The sequence below is a fragment of the Mastigoproctus giganteus genome, chromosome 1 (genome assembly GCF_048544385.1).
Source record: "Mastigoproctus giganteus isolate SK-2022 chromosome 1, ASM4854438v1, whole genome shotgun sequence".
In the NCBI taxonomy this organism is placed as follows: domain Eukaryota; kingdom Metazoa; phylum Arthropoda; class Arachnida; order Uropygi; family Thelyphonidae; genus Mastigoproctus; species Mastigoproctus giganteus.
This window is the reverse complement of record NC_143575.1, coordinates 205,889,353-205,916,071: the sequence shown is the minus strand read 5'-3', so window position 1 is coordinate 205,916,071 and position 26,719 is coordinate 205,889,353. Positions and strand designations below refer to the sequence as shown.

General features: G+C 35.4%; 1 protein-coding gene and 1 pseudogene across 2 annotated transcripts in view; both read left to right on the top strand.

The window, feature by feature from the left end:
- The window catches only part of LOC150091468 (thiamine pyrophosphokinase 1), a 128,673-nt gene that overhangs the window by 54,663 nt on the left and 47,291 nt on the right, over positions 1–26,719 (top strand). For both annotated transcript variants that reach the window (XM_090384044.1, XM_090384052.1), the window contains exons 5-6: positions 3,024–3,119; positions 24,482–24,628. In XM_090384044.1, coding sequence (XP_090240170.1) covers positions 3,024–3,119; positions 24,482–24,628 — 243 coding nt within the window. The remainder of the gene's footprint in view (positions 1–3,023; positions 3,120–24,481; positions 24,629–26,719) is intronic.
- On the top strand, positions 3,734–10,755 carry LOC150091469 (uncharacterized; annotated as a pseudogene).

Sequence of the window (26,719 nt, the reverse complement as noted above, 5' to 3'; positions counted from 1 at the left end):
AGAACCCTCAATTCTGCTTGGAGAAAACTGTGGTCTGATTGCATTGAGGGGTTTGCTCATGAACAGGAGCTGCCAGTTGTCGATGAAATTGTGTCCTTGGGGACGACCATGGGACTGGAGGTGAATAAGAATGACATTCAAGAGCTGGTGGAGGAACATGGCCAGGAGTTTACCACCGACGAACTGATGGATCTGCATCGCGAGCAAGAGGTTATGGAGGAGATCTCGTCTGAGGAGGAGGAGAAAAAAATGGAGACATCCCTCTCTTCAAATGAGATTAGGGAGGTGTGTAAAATGTGGGAAACAGTGCAAAATTTTGTAGAAAAGCACCACCCGAGTAAGGCTGTAGCAGTGCGAGCGATGAATCTGTTTAACGACAATGCAATGTCATATTTCCGTGAAATCCTCAAAAGGAGGCAAAAGCAAGTGTCATTGGAGAGGTTCCTTGTTAAAGTCGCACAAAAAAGAAAAAGTCAACAGATAGTAGTGATTCCGTTAGTGACAGTGAAAGTCGTCCTACCCAATAATTAATAAATTCGATTGCTTTTAAAAATATAAAAAGGTATGTATGTATTTTGTATTAATCATTTTTACAGTATATGAATATTTGTGAGTTTTGGAACAAATCATCTGGGTTTCCATTATTTCTTATGGGGAAATTTGCTTTGATATACGAGCACGTTTCCGGAACGAATTATGCTTGCAAACCAAGGTACCACTGTATATATATATATATATATACTGTATTTGAAGATTAAATGCACAAGGCATAATATGATATGGGTTATATAATTAACTATATAATATTGGTGTAGATACACCATAGTTTACCCATAAATTAAACTACGTATGTAGTGTGAAAGGCATAGTTTTTAATTGTATCTCATATTGTGACTACCTTCACAACGAGATACCAGGTATTGCACTACTTCAAATAAGTAACGCTTCTCTAGTAGAGAAGACTACTGTTTTTTATTCTCTGTGGATATCACCACCCAGACGGTACCATTTCAGAGCTATTGGCCTATTATCGGTGGGTGGGCAGGTACCCAGATAATGCAAACATGCCATCACAGTTGAGAAGTGGTTCCACAATATGAGAGATGCCAAATGGTGTATTTTGCATTATCTTGGTACCTGCCTACTCACCGATGATAGGCCAACAGCTTTGAAACGGTGCCGTCTGGGTGCTGGTCATATCCACAGAGAATAAATAACAGTAGTGTTCTCTACTAGAGAAGCATTACTTATTCGAAGTAGTGCAATACCTGGTATCTCGTGAAGGTAGCCACAATATGAGACACAATTAAAAATGATGCCTTTCACACTACGTACGTAGTGAGAGAGATGGGGAACCCCTGGTGCCGTCAGACAACTAACACACTACGTACGTAGTTTAATTTATGGGTAAACTATGGTGTATCCACACTGATATTATATAGTTAATTTAAACCCATATCATATTATGCCTTGTGCATTTAATCTTCAAATATTGTATCATTTTGTACACCATTTGGCATCTCTCATATTGTGAAACCACTTCTCAACTTTGAGGCATGTTTGCCTTATCTGGGTGCATTACCCACCGATGATAGGCCAACAGCTTTGAAATGGTGCGAACTGGGTGGTGGTATCCACAGAGAATAAATAACAGTAGTCTTCTCTATTAGAGAAGCGTTACTTATTTGAAGTAGTGCAATACCTGGTATCTTGTTGTGAAGGTAGCCACAATATGAGATACAATTAAAAATGACGCCTTTCACACTATGTATGTAGTTTAATTTATGGGTAAACTATGGTGTATCTACACCGTTATTATACAGTTAATTATATAACCCATATCATATTATGCCTTGTGCATTTAATCTTCAAATACAGCATATATATAAGTAAATTACATTTCAAGGTCACTTCAGAAAATGTGTCCATTTACACAAATTGTCCAGAAATCTAGAAAATTTGTAATTGTGCAGTCAAATATGAAGTTTGCTGAGCAGTGCAGAGGGGCTGCCAGGGCAGATCGTGGAGTCTTGTCAATGATATATAGGAATTTTGCTAGTAGGGACAGGGAGTTGATTATCCCGTTATACAAGGCAGTGATCAGGTCACACCTAGAGTACTGTGTACAGGTCTGGAGGCCTCATTTTAGGAAGGAAGGATGCTAGAATGAGTACAAAGAAGGGCAACAAGATTGGTGAGGGGGAACAAAGGGGTGCTCTTACCAAGAAAGGCTTAAGTTTTGCAAATTGCAGTGCCTGGAGAGTAGGCACCTGTGAGGTGATCTGATTGAGGTATATAAGGTCTTGAATGGGTTGAGCAAGCTGAATGCTGATGAGATTCTTCCTCTTGCTCAGACTAAGAACCCGAGTGGGCATAGTTTGAAATTGAGGAAAGATAGTTGTAGAATAGATGTGCGGAAATTTACCTTTAACCAGCAGGTAGTTGATTGGTGGAGCAGGCTCTGAGCTGGACAGGCATTTGGAATGAATGGAGGGGTGAAATGGGAGGTTTTTTTTTTTTTTTTTTGGCTGATGCTGCATATGCTTGCTTTCTTGCATCGTATGCCTCTACTAATGCTAATTTTTCTTGTATTATTTCCCTATTTGAATATATTACTGGAATAACTAAGTCTTTATTTTAATCTATATTAACTGCATCAGTTGATAAAAATAAATATTAAATTTGAGCATGTATTATACCTTTTGCAAGTCTGAGATTTCAAGTTTGTATTGTTGAAAATTGATTAACCTCATATGGAATATTGAAGGATGCCCTATCCAATTACAGTAAGCTCTAGGGCAGATTTGATCACTGAATATGAACAGTATCATTCCAAGCATTTCCAACAGTGCAACTTTGAAAGATTCATCTTTTTTTTTTAAGCCAATAAATACATTATTTATATTTATTAACTAGACACATTTTATAACAATATTTTCAGAACTTTTCTTTTTCAAGTAGTGAAAAGCAGTAATTTTGTTTTCGCTACTTAAAAATGCAATATTATTTATGTATATTTGTAGGGTAGCTGTATCATTCCAACACCTGATCAGGATAAAACCGATTTTACAAAAGGTATAGAAGAAACATTGAATGAGTTAAGCAAAAAGAAAGCAAAAGTAAGCAGTAATAGTGGAGCTTTATTTAAATAACTGTTTCTGTGGCATATTCTGTATCTTATTTCTTTCTTTTTTGCAATTGATTCCCATCTTTCCTGGGGGGTCTGCTGATGCCTGCTGGGGCTGAATTTTTATAGCCTGGATATGAATTCTTTTTTTATTTTCAAAGGAAAAACAATCACTCCTGAAAGAAACCTCATAATTGCAGAAGAAACTTCATAATTGCAGAAGAAACTTCATAATTGCAGCACAGTTCTAACGAAGTAACTAACCAGTTGTGTGTGTGTGTATAGAACCCATGGTTCTGTATTGTTAGTGGACAGGTGCACATGATTTAAGTATATATTTAAGGTTAATATCCCCATAGGCCTCTACTTACTGTATTACATCACCACCACCACCTTAAAAACAAAGCCAATTTACCATGCCATCGGTGGGCTAATCCATTCTGCTAAGTGGACAAAGGGGTAAAGATCAAGAACTAATTCCAGTAGAGCTTAAGCCTTTGTTCATTAGTAGTAGTGCTTTTGTTTTTGTTATTAGTGCTGTTGTGTTTGTATGTGTATTTTCCTTGTGATATTTCATCTCATAAAAGTGCTTTGAAATTTTTAATAATGCCTGGAAAATGTTGTGTTTCTGGATGCCGTGGAAATTGTAAATGTGGTTTGAAAGTACACATCTTTGACTTTCCTTTGAAGGATACTGTTTTAACTAACAACTGGTTGAAAGTTATACCAAGGAAAGACTTTGTGCCATCTGAACATTCAAAAATAAGTTTGCCAAATAAGTTTGTGTTACATTAATAATAGTTATCTTAAATAGTGGTATTTTAACAGTAATGAAACAGTAGTATAATACATTTATTTTATCACAAAGCTATCATAAGGGAATGAAACAGATACTTTCTTGTCAGAATATAGAAGTAAATTTCATCAGAATTTTGGATTCTGTGATTTCATTTATATATGAAATATTTATTTCATGTATTGGATACACTGAAGAAAAGTGCATGCTTGTTTAAGAATCAAAAAACCTCAATATTTGTACAGTACGTAATGTTAATTTTATTTATTGAAACTTTTAGTGTAGATAAATACATGAAGTGTAATTATATTCAACATTTGATAAACTATAGGCCTGTGTACGCAGACTGAGGTATCCTTAGTTGTAAAAGCTAATAGCAATCATCTATGAGATGCTAATAATAAGTAAAGCGAAATTTGGAAGAGAGCATAACAGTTTATTTATATATTTCATATTGTTACAGGTATGTGAGATTCATTTCGAGCCATCCCAGATAATTAGACGGATATCTAAATTTGATGGGAAAAACAAGAGAATCACCGTAGATTTCAAACATCCAAAATTAATTAATGGAGCTGTTCTATCGCAATTTCCACACTGTCCAAGCTATTTGTCATTACAGGCATTTACAAGATACAGTCCCAAAAAAGAGGTGAAGATTAGAAGAAAAAAAATTTTGAGGAGGCCCTGGAAAATAGTATTAAAAGTAAATATGATTATGAAAAAGCTTTAGAATTTCATACGTTTACACAACCAGCAGAGTACCTGAATAGACATATAGTACCTGAATGCTGGCATGTTATTTCAAAAAATAACTGTATTATGTTTTTATATTTAATATTTCAGCCAGCACCTTCCATTGCCTATTCAGTTGTGATTAATGAAGATTTGATGTTGTCAGTATTTGCACAGTGCTGAAATTAATAATTTAGGCAAGTCAAAGCTACTGGAACTTCCTATGAAGGTGAATAGTTTCAATCAGATTACTGACATCTTAGAACAGATACCAGTAATTGCCAACAGCAGTGATGTTAATAATATATCTTTTGTTTTAAATGCTGCTTGTAGTTTACTGAATTCAATTGCGGGAGACATTAATAGACAAGAGAGCATCAGTGTTTAAATTCATATGCGAAAAATTACATTTGTTACAATGTGAAAAGAATGCATACAGATATTCCACTGAAGTGTTAATATTTTCATCTTTGGTGTTTTCGATATCTCCAAATGCCTACAGATTTCTACAGCATTCTGCATTCCTACTTCTCCCTCATCCAAGTACTATTCATAGGCTCTGCTCCTCTCTAAATGCAAAAAATCCAGATGACCAGCAAGAGAATCATTTTCTGATGTATGTCAAACTGAAATTGAGCTTTTTAAATTTTTCAGAATGCAAAATTAGTTTAATGATCGATGAAATACATCTGAAACCTTATATTGATTACAAAGGTGGAAGCATACTGGGAAATTATTCTGATGCAGCTACAGTTGCTTATGTATTTATGATTCAAAGCTTATTGTCAAATTACAAAGATGTCATTTATATTTTATCTGTGAAAAAAATTACTGCAGAAAAATTACAATCAGTTTTGAAAAAAATTATTGTGGGTTTGGTGAAAATTGGTTATAATGTTGCAGCAATTGTAAATGCTAATAATTCATTAATAGAAAAAGTATTTCACTATTTACAAATCCTCCATAGCTGAGTATTGTTTATCCTAATCCGGTTAATCCTTCATGCTTTTTTTTTGTTATAGATGTAGTTCATATTTTGAAATGTATTAGCAATAACTGGTTAAACCAATGTAACTCTGATAAAATTTTTATTATCCATCTTTTGAAGATGCTGAACATCTTCATATAGTTTCACTATCTTGCATTAAAGCATTACATTCCATGGAAACTGAAAAATCTGTGAAATATGGTTGCAAATTAACATTGAAGGCTTTGAATCCCTCAAGTTTGGGGAGACATGTCAAGGAACATGTCTTATTCTTTTAGGTCCAAAAAGAAATTTACCATTTCATAAAGATACTGCCAATTCCATTAGAATAGTTTTAACATGGTGGTATATAGTGAATATGAAAATGTCCCAAAAGGGTCAAAGATTAAAAAACAGTCACCAAGAATCTTTAATTGAAAATCATGAAAATGTTGTTTTTCTAAATAAATTTATTGATTGGTTAGGTAGATGGGAACTGCTACAGTCTAATATTAGTACAGGTTTTTTAACAAGAGAGACATACACTGCTTTGAAGCATACAACTTACGTATTACTTGAAATGGCAAATTACCGTTTTTCAGAATTAAACATGAGTCATTTTCTTACAAGAAAATTTAAAACTGATACCTTAGAGCAGCGGTTCCCAATCTTTTTTGACTTGTGAACCCCTTTCAACATAATATTTTTATCGTGAACCCCTGAGCTTATATTCTTTGAAATCATATAAAAGTACCGAATTTTCATTATAAAATATTTCCAGTACTATGTTTTTATAAGCAATATTGCGTAATAAAAATTATTATTAAGTATTATTTATACTTTGTAAAGCAGTTATTGATTAGTCCAAACTAGATTTTGAACAGGCGAAGAGTAGAAAACTTGCTTCTTGCTGTAATGGTAGCCAAGCATTCTGGCCTTTTCAAAGCTTGGCTGCAATTTTTGCCCATCTCTGTTCCCGCCTCTGTCAAAACCAGATGGTTCTGTTGCCACATCAGCCAAAGATAAAGCTGACCTGTTAGCAACCTATTTTTTTTTTTTTTTACTCATGTATTGATGATCTTGGTAAATCACCTCAAACCGTTCCCAGTACACTCCATTCAATGAAATCTGTAGTTTTCTGTCAAAAGAATGTCAGAAAGATTTTGATGAATCTGATGCTATGAAAGCTCCAGGTCCTGATGGTATTTCTTTTCTTGTTCTCAAAACCTGTGCCCATGAACTTACTCCTGTTTTGTGTCGTCTTGTTTCACTTTCTTATTCCAAAGATGTTTTTCCTTCTGCTTGGAAATTTTCTCATATCCAGGCAGTTCCTAAAACGGTGACAAATTCCTTCCATCCAATTATCGTCCCATTGTGATTACTTCTACTCTTTCCAAAGTAATGGAGAAATCAATTAACTGCCAATTCAAACTATCTGGAAATCTTTCATCTGGTCAACAATCGCTGGTATGGATTCCGTCAGTGTCGTTCCACTGGTGATATTCTGGCTTATGTACATCTATGCAAGAACTTATAGAAGAGACAGAAAATGGAATGAAGATATAAGAGAGAAAATGGAAGTGAAAAAGAATATTATTGACACTATCAAAGAAAAGCGTTTAACGTGGTAGGGACATGTAAAACGGATGCAAGAACCAGATATTCAAAGGCTATCCTGGAATAGATACCTCCTGGAAGAAGGGGAAGAGGAAGACCTAGGAGGATATGGATGGATGGATGGATGGATGGATGGATGGAGTAAGGGAATGCATGACAGCTTCAGGTTTAACTGACCAAAACACCTTGAACTGCAGTTTATGTCGGGAAAAAATTCCTACCAAAAAATAACTTGTAGGCTGAGGAAACTCATTGTAAATGGAAACACTCCTCTTAAAAAAGATGTGCATCTATGGACAAATTCAATGGAAAAGTTTTTGGTGAAACCCAAGCCATTGCTGTTGACAGTTCAAAGGCTTTTGATCATGTTTGGCATAAAGGTCTCCTAAATAAGCTTCCATCCTATGGTTTGCCAGTTGTTCTTTGTGATTGGGTATCCAGTTTTCTCTGACCGCTCACTGCAGGTGATGGTAGAGGGCTCTATGTCTTCTAACTTCTCCACTAATGCTGGTTTTCCCCAAGGTGCAATTCTTTCTCCCACTCTTTCCTTTGTATATTAATGGCCTTTTTCCATTGACTGGAAATCCTATCCATAGTTTTGCTGGTGATAGCACATTACTTTCCACCTTCCAGTTTGAGAAACCCTGCCCTGCTCAAACAGCTTTAACTTCTCGAGTATCCTTTGCCAAATCCTTAAATGCTGATCTCCAGGCAATTCTTCAGTGGGGCAAAGAAAACTTAATTTCAATCCTTCTAAAGCTCAGTCCTGTCTTATATCTCACAAAAAGGATTCTTCTGTTCCTATGCTTATCTTTGGTGACACTCTGATTTCTAGGCAAGATGACATATCTATTTTAGGGGTTACCCTGACCTTTAATCTCTCTTGCCACAAGCACATTACAAATATAGCTTCCTCTGCACCTAAAAAAACTTGGTTTTCTCTTTCGCTCTCAGCGTTACTTTTCTTCCAAACAGCTGTTCACTCTGTACAAATTGCAAATCCGCCCTACCATGGAATATTGTTCTCACATCTGGGGCAGTGCCCCCAAAACCTCTCTCAGGCTTCTAGATTCCATTCAGAAGAGGGCAGTTAGGTTAATTAATGACTCATCTCTAACAGAGTCTGTCCACTCTCTGTCTCATGCATGTTTTGTTTCTGCCGTATGTCTTTTTTTATCGATGGCTACTTCCATGGGCACTGTTTTTCTGAATTGGCTTCTATAATTCCCACTCTCTTTTAAAGTAGTCTGAACATATGCAACCAGTCAACATCCTTTTACTGTCCAGCTTCAAACTCACAGAACCAACTTTTCTTGTTCCTCATTTAGTCATTCACTTCTGTTTTCTAGAACAACCTTCCTTCATACGTATTTCCTGAAAATTACAATCTACATAAGTTCAAGTCTAATGTCAATAAGTATCTTCTTTCAGCTTTTCTACCTTCAACCCATGCATGGTACTATGTACTTTAAATTCTAAAAAAAAAAAAAAAAAAAGAAAAAAAAAAGTACCTGTACATAATGATCCTTGAGAATGGGGGAAAAAAAATAATAAAAAAGTACCTGTACATAACAATGATCCTTGAGAATGAAAAAAAAAAAAAAAGGTTTACTCATCGGTGGGTGGGCAGGTACCCTATTGTTGCAATAGCAACAACCGGTTATGAAGTATAGCGCCACAATATGAGTGAAGCTTGATGGTGTGCATGGTTTAATCTTAAACTATTTCTTGAATAAACGTCCAAGAGTATGAAAAAGGTTGTTTATGCATGGGTAATGCACTTTCATCATTTCTACTACCCAGGTAGTACGCATGCATCTCTAGGCTTTTCTTGGCACATAATAGCCACTGCTGCTAATGCGCCATAAAAATTTTAAACCTAAACCCTAAGCATCTCTAGGCTTTTCTTGGCGCATAATAGCCACTGCTGCTAATGCACCATAAAAATTTTAAACCTAAACCCTAAGCATCTCTAGGCGCCTCCGTAGCCAGGTGGGAAGGAGCAGAAGTGCGTAGCACACGCTTCTTGATTAGACCGGGGTTCGAGCCCGTCACCACTAAATACTGAGGATGCGGAAAGGTCAGGGAATGACCACCGCATATCTTGGAGCAATATGGCCTTAGTTGCTAATGCTCCTAAAAAAAAATAACAAATAACGCATGCATCTGATTATATCTCGCACTACCCATGCATAAACAACCTTTTTCATACTTTTGGATGTTTAGTCAAGAAATAATTTTAGATATTTATTTAACATGATATACTGTAAGATAGTAAAGTAATTATAAGGAATTGTGGGAGATGTGGTTTATTTCTTTGGCAATTCTTTACTTTTTATTTAATTTTAGTTTACTTTATTGTTTATTATTAGTTATATTTTGTAGTTAACAATAATATGTAAATAATACCTATTAATTAATTACAATAATACCTATATAAATCTAAGCAGACGTCATTACAGAATTTTTAGTGCGAACCTCCAGGGGTTCGCGAACCACTGGTCAGTATATCATGTGTCTTTACAGCAAGTTTATGAGAATGAAATGAAATTACAACTGCATTCTGTATTACATTTAACTTTAAAATCAAACACTTTTGGCAACTTTGCAATTAATGATTTTAATACAACTGCATTTCAGGAAAGTCGTGTTGAAACAGGAATGGAGATTAATACATCCACATTGTTTTCTCACATTACAATAAACACTATACACTATACTTCACTGTCCTACTGAGTTATCAGATCTCAATCTAATTGAACATTTCAACAGGATCTAACCAGTTGAATATTTATGTGATGAGATTAACTAGCTGTTTCGATGTCCAGTCTGAGGCAAATGCAGGATGTGATCAAGTCTGCATGGGCCAGAATTCATGTGAAACATTTTTGCTACCTTGTGGAGAAAGCCCCAGATGACTTAAGGCTGAGGGGGCATAGATTCAAACTGAAGAAAGACAGTTGTAGAATAGATGTTTGGAAATTTGCCTTTAGCCAGCAGGTAGTTGATTGCTGGAACAAAGTTCCATCTGTTGTTGTGGAAATTGATAGCTTAAATAAATTCAAGGCAGAACTAGAAAAACATTTGGAATGAATGGATCAATGAAATGGGAAGGGGCTTTTTTTTTTTTTTTTTTTGGCTGATGCTGTATAAGCTTGCTTTCTTGCATCATATGCCTCTACTAATGCCACTGTCACACAAAGTGATTTAATAAAAGAAAAAGATTACATGCCACTCTTAGTTTATCTTGCTGGACATGCTGCATATGTTATTATCAAAAGATATTGCTGTGAGGAATGCAAATTTATTTTAACAGTGAATGAACCACTACCTACCAGTTGCCAGTATCAGCTAATTCAAAACAATAATATATGTGGACTGTTATACTCTGAATCAAATGTAATTGCTGTTGCTGTATATTGTTATGTATTATTTCAAAAAATTCTATGGTCACAAGCCCTAGAGAAGGAATTCATGAAGTTACATGATCAATCAGAGATGGCACCTTCGTAGCCAGGTGGGAAGGAGCAGCAGTGCATTGCACACGCTTCTGGATTACACTGGGGTTCGAGCCCGTCACCACTAAATACGGAGGATGTGGAAAGGTCAGGGAATGACCACCGCATATTCACGGAGCAATATGGCTTTATTTGCTAATGCTGAAAAAAACAGACTCTTATCTATGATCAATCAGAGAGATTTCTTATCATTACTTATGTCAACTTTCTTTGAAACTATTGAATTTTCTTTGAATGATGTTTGCAAAAATGGTAATTTTTGACAAATAATTTTAAATTTGCTAATTAATACCATTATCAATATTTTGCTCAACAATTATTGTAAAAAGAAATATGATGTAATAGAAATACATAAATATAAACTTCAAACATTGAAAAAAGAGAAATTTTAAAGTAAAATAATTTCTGTTCAACTATAGTAATCAAATTATTAGAGTTAATGAATAAATGTATAGATTAGTTGGAATTACATGTAAAGCATTCAAAATGTAATAAAATAGTTAACTATAAAATGTGTTGTCTTCATTTTTTCAGAATATTATGATTAAAAACATTATCACACTTAAGTATCAAAACTGTAATTTTTTATTTATTTATTTTTTTTCGTATTGTCCCTTGCAACATAAATTGGCTACCATTATGCACAGAAAATAAAGTAGGTTTACATTAAACTCTTGCTCTCGCTTTTCTAAATTCTGTGCAGTTCAAGCTTTATGTACTTCTTATGGCCCACATTATCCTTAAAGAATGTTACAATAGCTGGTCACTAATCTGGAGAGGTTATCCAGGAAACAAACTATACCAAATAAAACCAGAACCAAAGCTGTGGCTCTCCAGCTTCCGGAAAAGCAGACGAGAAGAAACAATTTTAGGAAGGCTTAGGATTGGGCATACTCATCTCACTCACCTGTATCTATTAACTAATGACAGTGCTCCCCAATGTACATCATGTCAAGTACAACTGACCATTCGCCATTTGCTAGTGGACTGTCCCCACTTTCAAAACATCCGCTTAGACACCTTAAAATCAATTGCTAATACGCAGTCATCAATAAATTTAATGCAGATTCTGGGAGATAATCCTAATAAAAAAGAACTATTTACTTTCCTAAATCAGATAGGAATATATCATAAAATATAGTTATTATTTAATATTCACCATTAGAAAGACACAATATAGTCCCATGCAGACATGGCCCTAGCAGCCTATGTGTCGTTAAACTCAACAACAACAATGGCCCACTTATGGTGACAACACATAGTGATGATTACATTGAGGCAAGTTAATTAAAAAATCTTTTTTGTTACATATATTTTGATATCATTGTTTAATTAATGAAAATTATAAACTTTTTATGTGTTATATATGTCTGAATATTTGTAAGTACACTATGTTTAATAAGTGAAACTTATTAAATATAGTAGTACTTGTAAATTTTTTTTAAAATATCAAATTTCATTTGTAGTGGAATTGACAAATTATAATGCAATATAATAATATAGTGTTATATTATAATGCTGGATTTTATAATATAACATTCTTGTCAACAATAAGGACTGCAGAAATGAAATATTACATTCATAATGTATGTAGTTGTATTTTAAAACAGTGATGCACAATCTATGGGTGGTTGCTGAAATTTTTTGTATGGCCCTCATGATTTCCTTCAAAACATTCTTCATTTAAAAATAAAGTAAAATGTCAGCATAACAAAATATTTAGTATAATGAAATTACTTCCCATTCCCTGCCAATTTTTATATATCTGTATGTAAAAATATTTCATTTTAACAAATATCATTGTAACAAAAATATCAATCGGTGCAATAAAAATTCATACTGCTATGGAAAAAAATATTCATTATATAATGAAACTTGTAAAAAAAAAATCTTTACTATACAATGTACACTTTTTGATCTTTAGTGTCTGGCAGGGATTTACTAACTGATCAACTAATTTCCTGTTTGAGATTGGTGACTTTTGATCTGTCTACTTTCCTAGTCCTACTTGTGTATTTTTGGACGTGACTAAGGTTGTTTATGCAAAATTAGTATTTTATGAAACATACCGATAGATGAGGCAACAGCATTGAAATTATGTTTGAGTTTTGTGTGAAGTACAGTTGTTTACATGGTATCATATGATGGTTGCACTTGCGGTTTTATAAATTTGAAATGGAGGGGACTCTAGTTTCGTGTTTATAATGTTTTACTTTTTCTTTCCCAGGCAGAATTAATAAAAGTTTTGTTTTGTTGAAAATAACAAGCAAAAAAAACAATTTTTTTTTACAAAAATATTTTTAAATAAAGTAGTAAAAAATTAATTTTTCATTTAAAAAATGTAAAATTGCATTTAATAAGTAAGTTTTGTTATAATTATTTTGTAATGTGTACCCTGTTTTTCTGACATTTTTTTACTGCATTTAACAAAAATTCCAGTATAATGAATATATTTTGTTTGCTGCATGAATTTGTTATACTGGAATTTTATTGTATATTATACACTGAGGGTCAGTGTGGTTGAACAGTAACCCTTTTAGCTATCAGAACAGCCTTAAGTCATCTGGGGGCTTCCTCCACGAGGTAACAAAAATGTTTCACAGGAATGCTGCCCCATGCAGACTTGATCAGATCCTGCATTTGCCTCAGACTGAACATTGGAACAGCTAATTAATCTCATCCCACAAATATTCAACTGGTTACATTCTGTTGACATGTTCAATTAGGTTGAGGTCTGATAACTGAGTAGAACAGTGAAGCATAGTGTATAGTATTTATTGTCAGTGCACAGTTTTATCGTCTCCCCTAAAACTGCCGTAGGACAGTGAAGTATGGTAAAATTGTCCTAATGCTTCTTGGATTTAGTATGCATTAGCCATATAGTGCAAGGAAGTTCTGAGATTTTGCTGTACTGGCAAAAAAATGTTAATAAACCACCTCTTTGATTCCCTCCTGACATAGGTATCTATCCCTCTAAGCATTCAATTTTTCCGAGCTGTCATTCATGAAACAACTTATTCTAACAATTAATAACTCGCTGGCTGTAAGAAAACTTCCTGCAATACACTCTACCCCCTTTATAATTTGAATTTATGGCCCCTTGTTCTAGAATAATTTATAACAGTAAAAATTTTCACCCCTGTTCATTTTATTTCACCTCTTACACTTTCATTTGTTAAATCAGATGACTTTGTTCCTGTTGTCGCCGAAAATCCTGACAGGCCAAAATCCCAACAGCTGAAATCCGGACATACTGATTGTATTCAAAAAACAAAGTTAGAATCTATCTCAGAAACTGTTTTGCCAATAAAAAATGTTTTTCATGTAATCAGAATTGCCACCGAAAACATTAAACATTTATTTGAACACATGGAACATGTACATTGCTGTTATGCAAACAGTATATGATAATGTTAATGTTTTATGTTATATTAATGAATAAACAACACACATTTTATATATATACACTGAGTGATCACTGAATTATGACCACCTACCTAATACTTCGTAGGTTCTACTTTTGCCCTTAGTACAGCAGCTATCTGACATGGCATTGATGCAACAAGATGTCAGAAGCGTTTGGAAGATATGGCCAACCAAGCTGTGTGTAATGCGGTCATCAATGCAGGTATGGAGGTGATTGATATATCCAGATGCCTGATATGCCTTTCCATAGTGTCCCACAAGTGCTCTATGGGATTGATATCGGGTGGAGTTCGGAGGCCAATCGATATGTTGAAAGTCAGAACTGTGTTCCTCAAACCATTCCTGCACAACAAGTGCCCGATGGCTCAGCGCATTGTCATCTTGGAAGACACCATCGCCATTCAGGAAAAAGTGTAACATAGTGGGTTGTACACAGTCAGCAAGCAGTTGAAGAAAGCGGAGACCACTGATACATTGTTCTACATGCACCAGGAGTCCAAGTTCCTGCCAGTGAAATGTGCCCCACACCATACAACTGCCACCACCAGTTTGCACTTTTGATACCATGAATGATGGATCAAGAGCCTCATGTTGTTGACGCCAAATCCGTACACGACCATCCACGGTGTGGAGTAAATAACGGGACTCATCCAACCAGCACACCTTCTTCCAGTCTTCTAATGTCCAACTTGCATGCTCTTTTACACCGATGAACCTTGGGTAGGTCATCTGCTGGTATAGCCTATATGTGTGAGTGTACGATGCATGGTCATGCCAGATATTGTTCCAGGTTGGCCCATGTTGTATTGGGTAGTCAACTCTTCAACAGTGCTGCGCCTGTTCATCTGTGCGAGTCGTCAGACCCGGCACTCACCTCTAACTTCAACCTTTTGCTGACATTTGCAGTTTTGCCATCGGGTCATTGTTTGACCATTTTGGCACCAGTCCTGGTACACTTTAACTACGGCTGCTCTCAAACACCCCACCAGTTCAACTGTTTGGAAAATCGAGGCACCCACAATTTGTGCTTTATCAAAATTCGATAAATCCTTCCTTTTACCCATCACGCTCAGAATTTTACTACCTACTGAACCACTGACACCTTATCTATGCTACGTAGGTCAACTAACTCCGCACTCTCGTACCTCACGTGGCCAACAGGTCGCATTCAGTTTTCATAGGGGTGGTCATAATTCAGTGATCACTCAGTGTATATATATAGAAAAATGTTTTTATTCAGTGTATTGGGTAGGGGTTCTGACCTGTCAATTGTAATTACCATGTAAAAAAATTGAGAATGCCAGCAAGGTAAAAGCAGATAACCTGAAATTAAATTAGATTAACATAAAAATAATAATGATAATAATAATTGTACCTAAAGTAGTGGGTCCTAGGGCTTTAACTACTTCTTCAGAGGGTCGGCAGCCAAAACCGTAGGAGCCACTGCAATAAGCAGGGTCACTGTTTCTTTTATGATGTATATGTATGTTGCTGACCGGGCTAGCCAGGTGGGTAAAGTTCCTGCCTGGCAACCCAAAGGTCGCGGGTTTGAATCCCGCCTCGGGCTTGGATCAAAGTACTGCAAAAACCTTGGGAGGTGCACTATGGCCACAGAAGCCGATGTGCCAACAACTACCAAAAAAAAAAAAAAAAATGATGTATATGTGCAAAATGTATACATCATAGCCGACCCGACAGAGACCAAAAGGAAGGAATAAAATTCAAACATAAATAAAAATAAATATATAAGTATAAAATAGAGTTAAAAAGCTAAAATAATGCCAATTAAATCTAGTTAAAGGAAAAAAAAATGAAAGTTTGAATTCAAAAAGACAAAATACAGTATGAAATTTAAACAAAGTAACTTTAGATAATGGAATAAAGTCAGGTTAATGTCAATTTACTGTGTGCTTAGGCCAGAATCAATGAAGTTAGCTACGTGTGGTGATTACAGAGCAACATCGGAGACCCAAAGATGAAAGCCGATAGTTCTCTGTACGGTATATTTATATCAATTGTGAAGTAACCCCGAGTGAGGAGGGGGGAGAAGAAGGTGTGAAATCATCAAAGTGAACCTTACTCGTGTGACGGGGAAGTAAGCAATTAAACAAACGAGGCAAAATGCCAGCAAAGGGAGATGACTAACAAGGTAGTGTAGAAAAGACACTAAAATTTGTTTAAGAAGAAAAAAGGAGTGATAGCAGAGGAATAGCATCTCGATATTGCTTTTGGCCAGCCTAATCGTGCATGAGAAATAAGTTGTAGTAATTAAGGACAGCAGAAAGCAATTGGAAGAAGGGGAATATAGTTGTGCTCGGGTTGTCCGGGGTTGCTAAACTCATACCATAGTCGGTTCCTGGATGGAAGACTGGACAAATGCCTCGTGTTTAAGTCAGTATTGGTATTGTTATTGAGGGAATGTAAAAAGAAGAAAAAATTGAAATACAAATAATAACGTCAACAAAACTTAACAAAACAGCAAGCAGGACATAACAAAATACAATACCACTGTGCATAGCCAATTCGTGGGCACAAGCTTTCTACATGGTGAGACACGAGAGGCTAGGGGGTATATAACTATACATTATGTACAGCCCTAAAAGTAATATGTAATCAAACCGCAAATATGTTGTTTATATCCAAGTTGTAGTTTATAAGTTTTTTGAATTTTATAATATTTATTGCTTTTTTGAAATGATGGTAGAGGAAAGCTGTAGGGAAATTATTGCATAGCAATTTATTATGGAGTAGTTTGATGTTGTCATAAAAGAGACTGTTGCTTTAAACAAAGTAACTTTAGATAATGGAATAAAGTCAGGTTAATGCCAGCTTAAAATCAACATAAAATCAACATTGCAACATATTGTTGCAATTCTGATGCATTGGGAGAGTATGATGTTAGCATGTACTTTTTTAGAAATGTTAGAGTGCCAATGGGTAAAACTGACTACATTAAAGCTAAAAGCATCTCCTTTATTATATATGTTGATTATGGTATGAGGGCTGTTGATATTGATATCCTAGGTCTAAGTAATTGGCCAAAAAGTCTTTATTAGTTGTTTTCTCCAGAGTAAGTTTTGAAGGGTAAATATCAGCAAAGTCCTGTATAAACGTAGGGTAGTTGAATACTAACAAGTCATCATATCTGTAAAGTTTTATGTTCGAGGGTAGAGAGGTGTCAGACCAGTATAGATATAGGTTAGCTAAGACACAGCTAGCGGGGCTACCCACCGGCGTCTTTGGTTTGCAAGTATACAGATTTGCCATCAAAAATGTAGTTATTGGAGATGCAGAGATTAATGAGATTGTTCCAATAAACTGAATTACAACCAATAATATGTTTGTAGTTATTGTAAATTTCATTCAAGACTGATTTTAAGTTGGTTAGGTTTATGCTGGTGACTAGACTATTGAAGTCAAAAGTTTGCACATGAAAGATGTTGTCAGTATTCAGAGCATTAATAACTGGTATATTGTTATTAATTATTCTACTATCAGGATGTCCATGATAGGTTTAAGTAGTCTTTCCAAAGTTTTGCCAGGTTTATGTATGTAACTGTATTTGCAGGAAGTAATAAACCTAAAGCCTGTGTGGTTTTTGTGGAATTTGAGTATGAAATGAATATAAGGAAAATTGTAGTTATTAAAGCTAATTTTAAGTTTCTTGCTGAAAGCAATTAACTTCTTTGTAATGATACTGCTGTTGTTAGTGATGGACTTTTAGGTGGCACTGGAATTTAGTTCTGCATTTAATGTTTGGAAATAAAAGGCTTTACAGATTATGGCATAATTGTAGGAGGCTTTATCAACAGGGGGCGATGATAAAATGTTTATGCAGGTCCTCCAATTGTTGTTTTAATGTGGAAAAATGGAATTTTAATCCTGTGGATGGTTTTACATGTGGCAATGATGACTTATAATGTTGTAGAATCATAGTTAGTACTGAATTAATCCATAGTTGGAAGGCTTCAATGGGGATGTTATGATGGTAAGAGAGCTTAAAACAGAAGTTAAGCAAATCATAGTATAACTGTTTTTTGAAAGGTTTAAAGCTGATTTTAAAGTATGGCCTATATTTGAAGCCATAAGACATGATGCTTCTGAGTTCTTTGTTAGGTATAATATCTAAATTGCTTGTTATGATATGGCCAAAGTATGTATCAATAAACGGTTGGAAATTGGCTTGATGGCAAATACATCCATTGGAAATGGGTTCAAGATTAAATTTATCCAGGTTCAAGATTAAATTTATCCAGCTTGTAATTACAAACCCTGAGCCCAAAAGGTTTAGCATATCTGAATCTGGAAATAATTCAAGTTTTGGCAGCCATCTGGAAGTAGGTCGGTAGATTTATTAATGCAATGATTAATGTTGAAATTGTTCAGACAAATATTATATTTAAAAATCACCACACGTAACTAACTTCACCGATTCCAGTCTAAGCACACAGTAAGTTGGCATTAACCTGACTTTATTCCATTATATAAAGTTACTTTGTTTAAATTTCATGCTGTATTTTGTCGTTTTGAATTCAAACTTTCATTTTTTATTCCTTTAACTAGATTTAATTGGCATTATTTTAACTTTTTAACTCTATTTTATACGTGTATATTTATTTTTATTTATGTTTGAATTGTATTCCTTCCTTTTGGTCTCTGTCGGGTGCTATGATGTATACTGTCAGTACCCCTACCCAATACACTGAATATAAACATTTGTCTATATTTCATTATGGTTGCTGGGTATTTCTACTATAACTAGTAATGCCCCAGATCCATAACCCAGTTTAATAATTTAATACTTTTTCTTGCTTGCTTAGTCGTTCAGTAATGTGATTAAATCCTATTATTTTTATCAATATTATATATATATATACACACTAACAGTATACAATCAGCTCACAAAAATCACATTACTGACAATAATCACAGTTTAATGATATCAAAATCACAGATTAAAATTTGCAAAAAATCATACAAATTATAATCAAACATTTAAGTATTATAATAATCTTAATATATTTCAATAATCTTGATAATACTTAAATAATCTTAAGTATTATAATAAGAAAATGGGATATTTTTTCTGGGGGATATTAATTGGGGGAAATAATCTTAATTATTATAATAATAAGAAGAAAGTGGGATGTTTTTTTTTGGATAAAGTTTTTCCTGTTACTCCTTGAAAATATCCTGCCAACGCCCATGGTCATGCCTAATGTACTTGTCTAAGAAATTCATGAAAGTACAGCTAATTACAAATAAATAAATAAATAACTGTATAATTACAGTTTTAGTTATGCTAATGATATTTATGACAAATGTTACGCAGCTGCCAAAATACATTACTCTAAATTTTAATATTTCGAAAGTATTCTTATTTCAAGTTTTTTATCTTTAGCATTTCAATGCTATACCTATAATTATTGCTCCAATGCCCTATACAAATACCAAAATTTGACTTGAAATATTACCAATTAAATGCAGTATAATAAAGTAAAATTAATGAAGTCGTTTTTATTTGCTGATTGTATTTTAAAACTGTTTGTTTTTGTAACAGAAAACATGATCTTCAAATTGAAAGAAGTATTTGTCGTTAAAATTTTAATTTTTTTTTATTCTTTCTATACAAAATATTATATTTTAAATATTATATTTATATTATATTTTTTAAAATATTATAAACTAATTGGAACCCAATTAGTTTATCTGCTGCTGTACCCCACCTGTTATAGGGTTTGATGTATTGTGAATTTTGATATATCTCTTTGCCCACCACCATTCATTGTCATTTGATTGATTGTGGCCAGTTTGTTAGATTACATATCTAGGAAATAAACTCATACACGGACCATTGAACAAAATTTACTGTAACTAAAATTTTTACAAATAGTATAAAAATATAATATAAAACAAATTATTTACAATAAACTAATGACTGTACATTACGGAATACTAAAAACTGTAATAAAAGATCGTTTACTATAAAATAAGCTAAAATATAAAATTAAAAGCGCTAAAAACCTGGAGCTTTCGAGAGCGTCAGCTCTCTTCTTCAACAGTAATATAACTTTCTGCAACATCTCCTTAAATGCAGGTTCACGGTACTTCCACACGTGGTATTTCTCCGTGGTATTTTGTTGAAGAAGAGAGCTGACGCTCTCGAAAGCTCCAGGTTTTTAGCGCTTTTAATTTTATATTTTAGCTTATTTTATAGTAAACGATCTTTTATTACAGTTTTTAGTATTCCGTAATGTACAGTCATTAGTTTATTGTAAATAATTTGTTTTATATTATATTTTTATACTATTTGTAAAAATTTTAGTTACAGTAAATTTTGTTCAATGGTCAGTGTATGAGTTTATTTCCTAGATATGAGTTTTCCCGACCTCAGAGGCCTCTTTCAGGATATTGTTAGATTACATGATTCTTTTCTGCCTCTGTTGTCTTCTCACATTGATTAGCTGTTTGACCACTGGATTGCCATTGGCTAGATGTTTTCTGCTTATCAGACTATTCTTGGTACACTCTAGATATAGTATATGAGGGATGTTCAGAAAGTTTGTATTCTAACCTACTTCTAGTGAATACGATTATACAGTATTTTTTGAGAAGGTGGTACATCTTGTATGTCACTGTACCAGATCATAGTTTGATAGATCCAATCCTTTTTTTTTTTTTTTTTTTTTATAGGTGATTTTGCGAATTAAGAAGGAGAAAATTTTTGAAATGGAAAAAAAACAAAACAAAAAGAACTACAAGCAGTGATACAGTACCTGACTTTGAAAGGAACGAAAACATTCCTTTCAAAGACAAGTACTGTATCTGGTACTGTACAGGAGATTCATGCTGTTATAGTGCAGACATTGGGAGATAAGGCTCCTGCATATTCCACAGTTGTGAAATGGTACAGAGAATTTCGTTGTGGCAGGGAATCGTTTGATGATGCAGATCGTTCTGGATGACCCCCCCACCCACATCCACCACTGAGGAAAACATCACTGTGTGAAGACAGACATATGAGTGATAGGTATATATGAAGGGGTATCAAAAAGTTCGTACCCTAACCTAGGTAAAACATCAGTAGGAAGATTCCGTTTTTAATATAAGTTCTTTACATATTCAATAACTAACATGTGAAATTTTATTCCTGTAGGTACACCAGAGGTGGAGCCCAGAATCTGAGGAAGGACACTATGGCTGACAAAGTGGAGTATCGAGCAGTGATCAAGTTCCCGCATTTGCAGGGCAAGAAAGCTCGGAAAATTTACAAAGAAATAAAAGCTGTATATGGACAGAACTGTCCATCCTATGATACTATAAAAAAGTGGAAACGGGAGTTCCTGTGCAGTCGTACAAGTGTCTTAGCATTAGTAGAGGCATATGATGTAAGAAAGCAAGCTTATGCAGCATCAGCCAAAAAAAAAAAAAAAAAACTTCCACTTCGCCCCTCCGTTCGTTCGAAATACCTGTCCAGCTGAGCCTTAAATTTATTTAGGCTATCAACCTCCACAACAAGGGATGAAAGTCTGTTCCAACAACCCACTGCCTAAAGGCAAATTTCCGCACATCTATCCTACATCTGTCTTTCTTCAATTTGAATTTATGCCCTCTCAGATGATTATTCTGAGCAGGGGGAAGAATCCCATCAGCATTGAGCATGCACAAACCATTCAAGGCTTTATACACCTCTATCAGATCACCTCGCCGGTGCCTAGTCTCCAGACACTGTAATTTGCAAAACTTAAGCCTTTCTTTGTAAGAGCAACCCTTTGTTCCATTCACTAATCTTGTTGCCCTTCTCTGTACTCGTTCCAGCAGCTCTACATCCTTCTTGAAACGAGGCCTCCAGACCTGTATACAGTACTCAAGGTGTGGCCTGACCATTGCCTTATACAAGGGAATAATCACCTCCTTATCACTGCTAGAAAAATTCCTGTATATCATTGATAAGACACCATGAGCTACTCTTGCAGCCTGTCTGCACTGCTCAGAGAACTTCATATCTGCCTGCACAATTACCCCCAGGTCCTTTTCATTCTCTACCACTGTCAGTGTAGTACCACAGAGTTGATACGTTGCTCTGGGGTTGCTGTTTCCCATATGTAGTACTTTACATTTGTCAATGTTAAACTTCATTTGCCACCTCTCAGCCCATCTGCTCAACCTTTCCAGATCCTGTTGCAGCAGCATAGCGTCAGTAGTGTCCTTAAGAACCCTGCCAACCTTTGTATCGTCTGCAAACTTGGACATTAAGCTTGATATACCATCATCAATATTATTTATAAATACAGAAAACAATAATGGACCCAACACTGAACCCTGAGGGACTTCACTAATGATATTAGTCCAAGATGAGCAGTGTCCATTGATTACCACTCTCTGTCTTCTCCCTCTCAACCATCCCTTTATCCATAGCAGCAATTTGTCTCCAATGCCACACTGCTCCAATTTGTGCAGCAGTCTTCCATGTGCAACAGTATCAAAAGCCTTTCTAAATCCAAGTATATAATATCAAAGTTATTCCCTGTATCCAGCTCTTTTGTGACTGCATCATAGTATCCAATCAAATTGGTCAGGCAAGACTTCCCCTTAACAAAACCATGCTGTGTCCGAGCTATAACTGACGTCTTGTCTAGATGATCCTGCAGTGCTTCTTTAACCAGTGCGTCCATTAATTTTCCTGGAACAGAAGTTAAACTCACAGGTCTATAATTACCTGTATCAGCCTTTGATCCTCCTTTGTGAATTGGGGTCACATTTTCACATCTCCAGTCTATGGGTACCTCCCCCGAGTCCAAGGAAGCTCTCATAATTATGGCTAAGGATTTGCTTACTTCCTTTGCTGCCTCCTTTAATATAACTGGATAGATCCCATCCACCCCAGGTGCCTTTCTTGTGTTTATCTTCAACAATTTCTCCTCCACTTTACTCTCAGTTATTACAAGATTATCTAGCTTACTGCCAGAGTTGAATACACCTCTGGCATTCCCCTCCCTGAATAACTCCTCAGTGTGAATGTCGATGCAAAATATTCATTTAGTTTGTTAGCTACCTGAGCAGGATCATCAACAGTTGAGCCATCGATATCAAGTGGACCAATCTGATTCATCCCCTTCCTTCTAGAGTTTACATAAGTAAAGAACTCTTTGCTATTTTTCTTTGCATCCTTTGCCAAAGATTTCTCATAATCTGCCTTTGCCTGCCTAACCTCCTTTGTGACTTGGTTACAGACCAGCTTATATCTATCATAGGCTTCTGTGTCACATGCTAATTTATATGTATCCCATGCATTTGTCTTTGATGAGCCAAGAGAAGGAAGGCCATCAACATCCACAGACAGAAGATGGTTGCAAAGGTTGAGCAGCCAGTGCTGAGTGACAGATATGTGACAATTAATTTCATTGCAAATGCAGTGAGAATTAGTTATGGGTCTGCCCACAGCATTTTACATGACCTTCTGCACATGTCTAAGGTATCCGTACGATGGGTTCCAAGATTGCTGTCTCCTTTGCAGAAGCAATGTCCTTGCCAACTGTTGGATTTGTGTAATGCGGATGTTGAGAACTTTTTTGATCGTTTGCTGACAAATGATGAATGCTGGGTGTACCATGAATACCATTAATAAGTGCCCGGATTGTGGGGAATGTTATGTATAGGAAACTAAATGGCATTTAAAGGATCATCTGGGGGAGCACACGAAGGCGACAAGGAATGCAGATCATGCAGATTAGAAATACTACTAATTCTAAAAACTGTATTTGATACAGTTTTTAGAATTAGTAGTATTTTTGTGTTAAACTGCCATAATCAGTTTTCAGTCTGCACTGTCTTCAAAGAATATATTGGGATGACCTTTGCTTGTTAACTAGGTTTATTTAAAAAAAAGGACTTTTTATTATACATAATTTCTATTATAATACTAATACTGTATAAGCTCTCAATTAGCCTTTGACCTTAAGTTAATTTGTTTTGCTTTTTTAATGCATACACCTTGTAGTGATTTGTCATTAAATCATTGCAAGGTATAAAAAATAAAAGTGATGGTTGGTAGCATGTTACAAAGTTTCAGAAGTGTGGAGAGAAGAGCACATTTTCTGAAATAAATTTATGTAATTAATATGAATTGAATTTGAATTATTTAATTTATTAGTAATTATCAATAAGAAAAGAAAACTTATGATAATTTGACTATAATTGGTATCAGAAAATGTAATATAGAAGAAAAGTTTTTTAAACTGTAGGGTACACTTAGATTGGTTATTCATTTATTTTAGCTGTTTTATATTTCATAGGTAGCTGCAATTCTTGCAGTTGTTCAACCTGGAGGTCGTTTGGATCACATAATGGGAAATATTCATACCTTATTTTTGGCAAAAGAAATGTGTTCAGTCCCTGTATTTTTACTAGCAAATAATTCTTTAACATGGTTGCTGGAAAAGGTATTGTTTGAAATTGAAATTATTGCACTATGTATTAATGTTGTGTTTATTTATCTATTTATTTATTTTTATGTAAACCCCAAACACGAGAGGTATTAGAACCTATAGTACTTAGTACCGTGCTTGGGTTGGAGATTGAGAAGAATAAAGAGGATATTTGTTGACATTGGACTTGAACTTCTGTAGACTGTAAACAAGGAAGATGAAAAGTTGGTTCTGTGAGTTCGAAGTTGGACAGTAAATGGATGTTGGCTGGTGGTGGCACGTGTTCGGACTGTTTTGAAAGAGAGAGCGGGAATTATAGAAGCCAATTCAGAAGAACAGTGCCCATGGAAGTATCTGTAGAAGAGGCATGCAGCAGAAACAGTACGTCTATGAGACAGCGAGTGGAGAAACTCTGTTAGAGATGAATCATTAATTAACCTAACTGCCCTCTTCTGAATGGAATCAAGAAGCCTGAGAGAGGTTTTGGGGGCACCACCCCAGATGTGGGAACAATATTCCATGGCAGGGCGAATTTGCGATTTATACAGAGTGAGCAGCTGTTTGGAAGAAAAGTAACGCCGAGAGCGAAAGAGAAAACCAAGTTTTTTAGATGCAGAGGAAGCAATATTTGTAATGTGCTTGTGCCAAGAGAGATTAGAAGTCAGGGTAATCCCCAAAAGAGATATATCATTTTGCCTAGAAATCGGAGTGTTACTAAAGATAGGCATAGGAGCAGAAGAATCCTTTTTGCGAGATATAAGACAAGACTGAGTTTTAGAAGGGTTGAAATCAACTAAGTTGTCTTTGCCCCACTGGAGAATTACCTTAAGATTGGCATTTAAGGAATTGGTAGCAGATTTTCAAGAAGTTGAAGCTGATTGAGCAGGACAAGGTTTCTCAAAATGGAAAGTGGAATGCAATGTGCTATCATCTGCAAAACTATGGATAGGAATTCCAGTCAAAGGAAAAAGGTCATTAATATACAAGAGGAAAAGAGTGGGAGAAAGAACTGAACCTTGGGGGACACCGGCATTAGTGGAGAAGTTAGAGGACAGAGAGCCATCTACCATCACCCTCAGTGAGCGATCAGAGAGAAAACTGGATAACCAATTACTAAAAACAGTTGGCAAACCATAAGATGGAAGCTTGTTTAGAAGACCTTTCTGCCAAACACGATCGAAAGCCTTTGAGATGTCAAGAGCAACTACTTGTGTTTCACCGAACCTTTCCATTGAATTAGTCCATAAATGGGTAACATAAGCCAGAATATCACCAGTGGATCGACACTGACGGAATCAATACTGGTGATCGTTGATCAGACGGAAGGTTTCTAGGTAGTTTAAGAGTTGGCAGTTAATTGATTTCTCCATTACTTTAGAAAGAGTAGAAGTAATTGCAATGGGACAATAATTGGATGGGAGGGATTTGTCACCCTTTTTAGGAACAGGCTGGATATGTGCAAATTTCCAAGCAGAAGGAAAAACACCTTTGGAATAAGAAAGTGAAAAAAGGCGGCAAAGTTGAGTAAGTTGAGGAGCACAGGTTTTGAAAACAAGTGGAGAAATACCATCGGGACCTGGAGTTTTCTTAGCATCAAGATTCGTCCAAATCCTTCTGACATCCTTTTGACGGAAGACTACAGGAGGCATTGAATGGAGCGTGTTGGGAATGGTGGGAGGTGTTTTACCAAGATCATTAATATATGAGTTGGAAGAAAAATGGGATGCTAGCAGGTCAGCTTTATCCTTGGTTGAAGAGACAACAGAACCATCTGGTTTGGACAGAGGTGGGAGCAGAGATGGGCCAAAGTTTACGGCCAATAACTTTGGCAAGAGACCAGAATGCTCGGCTACCATTCGGGCAAGAAGCAAGTTTTCTACTCTTAGCCTGTTCAAACTCTAGTTTGGACTGATTAATAACTGCTTTACAATTGTTGCGAGCTTTGGTGTAGGCAGAAAATGAAACTGAAGAATTAGAAACAAGCCAATTACGATATGCAACATTCTTCTCTTGAACAGACATAGCATATTTATTGGAAAACCAAGGTTTAGATAAAGGACGAGATTTTAAAGTGGAGAGTGGGATAAAGGATTCCATTCCTGCAAG